This window comes from Malania oleifera, chromosome 2 (assembly GCF_029873635.1).
Source record: "Malania oleifera isolate guangnan ecotype guangnan chromosome 2, ASM2987363v1, whole genome shotgun sequence".
Lineage (NCBI taxonomy): Eukaryota > Viridiplantae > Streptophyta > Magnoliopsida > Santalales > Ximeniaceae > Malania > Malania oleifera.
The window spans coordinates 135,317,065-135,321,037 of NC_080418.1; the positions used below are offsets into that span (position 1 = coordinate 135,317,065).

At 40.0% G+C, this 3,973-nt stretch overlaps 1 protein-coding gene across 1 annotated transcript; it reads right to left on the reverse strand.

Moving 5' to 3' along the window:
* Nucleotides 1–1,392: 1,392 nt before the first annotated feature.
* On the reverse strand, nucleotides 1,393–3,666 carry LOC131149214 (hypothetical protein At1g04090-like). The gene is made up of 2 exons (XM_058099464.1): nucleotides 3,416–3,666; nucleotides 1,393–3,277 (listed from the first exon to the last, which is right to left on the reverse strand). The coding sequence occupies exons 1-2, from the start codon at nucleotides 3,591–3,593 to the stop codon at nucleotides 1,716–1,718; spliced, it is 1,740 nt and encodes a 579-aa protein (XP_057955447.1). The 5' UTR covers nucleotides 3,594–3,666; the 3' UTR covers nucleotides 1,393–1,715.
* Nucleotides 3,667–3,973: the final 307 nt, after the last annotated feature.

Here is a 3,973-nt window from a genome sequence, read left to right on the forward strand (position 1 = left end):
CTAAAATTTTTAGCCACTCAAATTGTCATGTCATTCATAATTTGATGGGGTACACTTGAAATAGAGTCCACAAAAAATAGTAGACAAATGACGAGTACTCATAGAAGTTAATAAGCAAAGTAGATTAATAAAAAAAAATTCACATAAATAATATAGAACTAAATTTTTTAAAATTAAATTTCATAGATTATGTTTGATTTGTGAAATTTATATTCCTAAAAATAGAACAGAATAAGATGGGAATATGATAAAAATTATAAAAATATAATAATTCAACAAAAGAGTTATAATTAATTAATCATGCTAGAACATAATTGTGTGATTCCATCACTGAAATTGTGAGAAAAAAAATTGCATAACTTTGGATGCCATGGGGAGAAGATATATATATATATATATATATATATATATATATATATATATATGAGATTTAGAAATATACATTCTTTTTGTATTTCATGTTATGAATTCATAAAAGAAATTTGTATTGTCATTTTCTTTATTAATTATGATATATATATATATATATGTATGTATGTATGTGTGTATACACACATACACATATGCGCGTATATACAGTGATACCATGCACAAACATATTTTTGTAAGCCATTAAATCTTTATATTATTACTATTTTATTTTAGGAACAGATAGATTGGGAAGGAAACATAAAGTTAGATTATAGAAATAAATAAATAAATAAATAAAATAAACAATTTTACCTTTAAAAACCTTTTAAAGAATTTTTTTAATTTTTTTATATGATTCTATTTCATATTTTATTAGTCCTAACATATATAGCGAACTTGTAATAATAAAAACTACCTTCATTTCACTCCATTTCCATTCTTACATATCAAACATTAGGTAAACTAAAACAAAATACTCTTGTCCTAGTTGCATTGACATGCAATGCTTCTAACATCTCGTTTAGTTTTTTATTTCTAAACATTGACCGTACATTCTTCGCATCTTTCCGTGTACATATATATATATATTTTCATCTTCTTAACAAAAAATATTAAGGGCGAAGATACTAATTACTCCTACAATTTAATAAAAAGACAGACACCTTCTCTAAGATTTGTCAAAAAGATATAAATCTTTCTTTATATTTTGTAAAAAGATAAGTTTAGGTTTGAGTCTTTTTTGACAAATCTTGGGAGTGATTTGTGATATTTTTTAAATTTCAATAACATTTTTGAAACTCAGAAAAGGTTGTCTTTTTACCAAATCTTATGAGAGGTTAGTGTCTTTTACCCAAACATTATGTACACAAAGTGTATGTGCATTAAGGCTTATACGATTTCGACTTGTTTATTTTTAAATTAAATCAAATAATTATAATTATTTTTTATGCATAGTAAAATTATTTTAGTTCTATACATATATTTAGTGTACCTAATAATTCATTCTTTATTAATAACTTAACTATTTCTTACCTTAAAAGAAATTTTCTTTTGTGTAACTTTGGACATTTGCAGATGGGAGGGGGAGCCAGGGCATCTGTCTGCCCCCTTGTCTTCATTCATAGACAGTACTGATAGTGCGCATTTATTATCAACCAGTGGTATATCGGAATTTTATCCCATTATCCGGCCGGCGGATCGAGACCCGGCGCCGTCTGCCGGCGATAATCTTCGTCATCTCCACCACGATCGATCACAAGTATCTGCGTATGGATTCAACATGCAGAAATCCAAATTCAAACTCCTCAAAACTCATCTCCATCCCAGCTGGATTTTTCCTTAGGGCCAGTCGGCCCATCCTGCTCCAACAGTTCCCTGGGCAACTTCTTCAAAAAGTCCAGTAATTTATTTCTCAGAAATTTCGGCAACCATTTCACCGCCCTGTTGATCTCGTCCCAAATGTCGTACGTGATTTTCGGACCCCACTTTCTCATATAATTCACCCACGGGGGCGAAACAACCGTCGTCCCCAAGTAGTCGGCGGCGATCACCGCGTATTTCGCCCCCGTGTCCACCGTCGAGCCGCCCCCGTCTGTCTCGTTCTTGACTCCGACTTTCAGCTTACTCCCCAGCAAAACCACCCCCGGATGAGGGTACGAGGCGTGCCCGTCCAGCGACGCGTATACCGCCACCTTGTTCCCGTTCTCGAACTCAAGCTCCGGCGCCGACACCTTCATCCCTTTATTGTGCTGAGAAAAAAAGACGCTCTGCAACTGCCCGTTGAAATTGCTCACCCTCAAAGTCACCTGCTCCCAGTCGCCAACGTGTTCTCCGGCTCTGCCCAATTCCACGTCAAACTTCTCGATTCTCACCTTTCCCGGCCCGTTGAAAGGGTAGAACAGCCACATCGCCAGATCGGTGACGCTCCCGCCGTTCACCGGCTTTACGTGTACGTACGCCTCGAAGCTTTGTAAGTTTCCTTTCTTCACCATTTCCTTCACGGCTCCGTCGACGGGGAGGTCCAACCAGTAGGCGCCGTCGTTGGAGCCGCCCAGCGGGAGGTTGGCGCCCGTCGGGTCGACCCGATCCGGGTTCAACTCTCGCCCTCTGGTGTAAAGCAGAGCTCCATTGGTGAAAAACCAGGAGACCGAAGAAGGGAGGTATTGTTCTTTAGAATGGAAGTGAACTAGCGGAGAGTAAACTTGAAGGAGGGCTTTGATTTGGTTGAGGTTGGGCATGGCAGAGAAGCGATTTGGGTTTGTGTTCTTCAAGCAGGCTATGGAGGTCGCCGGATTGTTGCTGAGATTGGCGATAAATGTGCCTATGGCGAGGCCGGGAGCTTGGGTTCCTCTGAGTCTTGGTCTCAAGCTGAAGAGGTTGACGGCGGAGCCTTGTCCCCAGATGACATTGTCGGTCTCGGCGGTGTCGGTGAGATTGGCCCGGACGCAGCGGACTTTGTCGAGGGGAGGCTTTTGCGGCGATGTGGTGACGACAACTCCGAGGGGGATGTAGCCGGCGGGAGGCATTGGGGTCCAGAAGAAGCCGGGCCCGTCGGTTTTGAGTCTGGAAGAGGTGCTGCTCCAGAGGAGAGTGTAGTCGAGCGGCGGCCTTAGGGCTGGAGCTGCGCTGCTGGTGGTGGAGTCTTTGGCGACGAGGAGGGAGCCGAAGAGAGGCTTGTTGTTGGGTTGGGCGTAGGAACCCAGCATGAAGAATCCGTCGGGGGCCGGAGTCGGAGGAGGTTCGAAGAATGAGGCGCCGAGATTGTCATCGCCGCCTTCTCTGATGTTCCAAACTTTGGTGAAAGATGAAATTTGACGCACCAGCAGCCCTTCTCCTAGATCAATTATTCCATTCGCGAAACCTATCCCTGCGATTCAAATTCATACCTTTATACCAAAGCAGAAAATTAAAGAGCAAACACTTTAGCTGGAGAGAATTCTAATACTACAGATCCACAGGGGGGGAGAGAGAGAGTATAGGTGGGGTGTGCATGATATATATATACCAGAGGGCCATTGGGGTAATGGAGAAGGAAGCTGGAAGGGGGTGTCAATGGGCAGGGCCTTCTGGTTCTTGAAGATTTGATGATCAGTGAGGCAATTCACCATTAATGTTGAGCTTTTGAAAGAAAGTCTCGACCAAAGGAGAAGTGGTAGGAGGAGGATGAGGGCACTGAAAGCCATGTTCGAAGAGTGAAGTGGCCCAAACAAGAATCTTGTGATCAGATAGGTCAATCGCAAGTTCAAATTTATATGTGTTGTGGCGAGAAAATATGACACTAATTGGACATCATGATTATACAGGCAAGTGCGCTGCATGTGCCTTATTTCCTAAATTATAAAAATATTAAAAATAATTTCCCTATTTAAAATGCAGACACATGAATATAAATAGATGGGGAGACTAATCTCCCCAATAATATCACTTTACTATATGTACCCTAATTTAATAAATATATAGCACATAGTAAAATCATGGTAAATTCTATATATACACTATATATATTTAATAATTTCTCAAGTATTGTATTGGTTTTTCGATAATAATTTTTTTGCAATTTCTA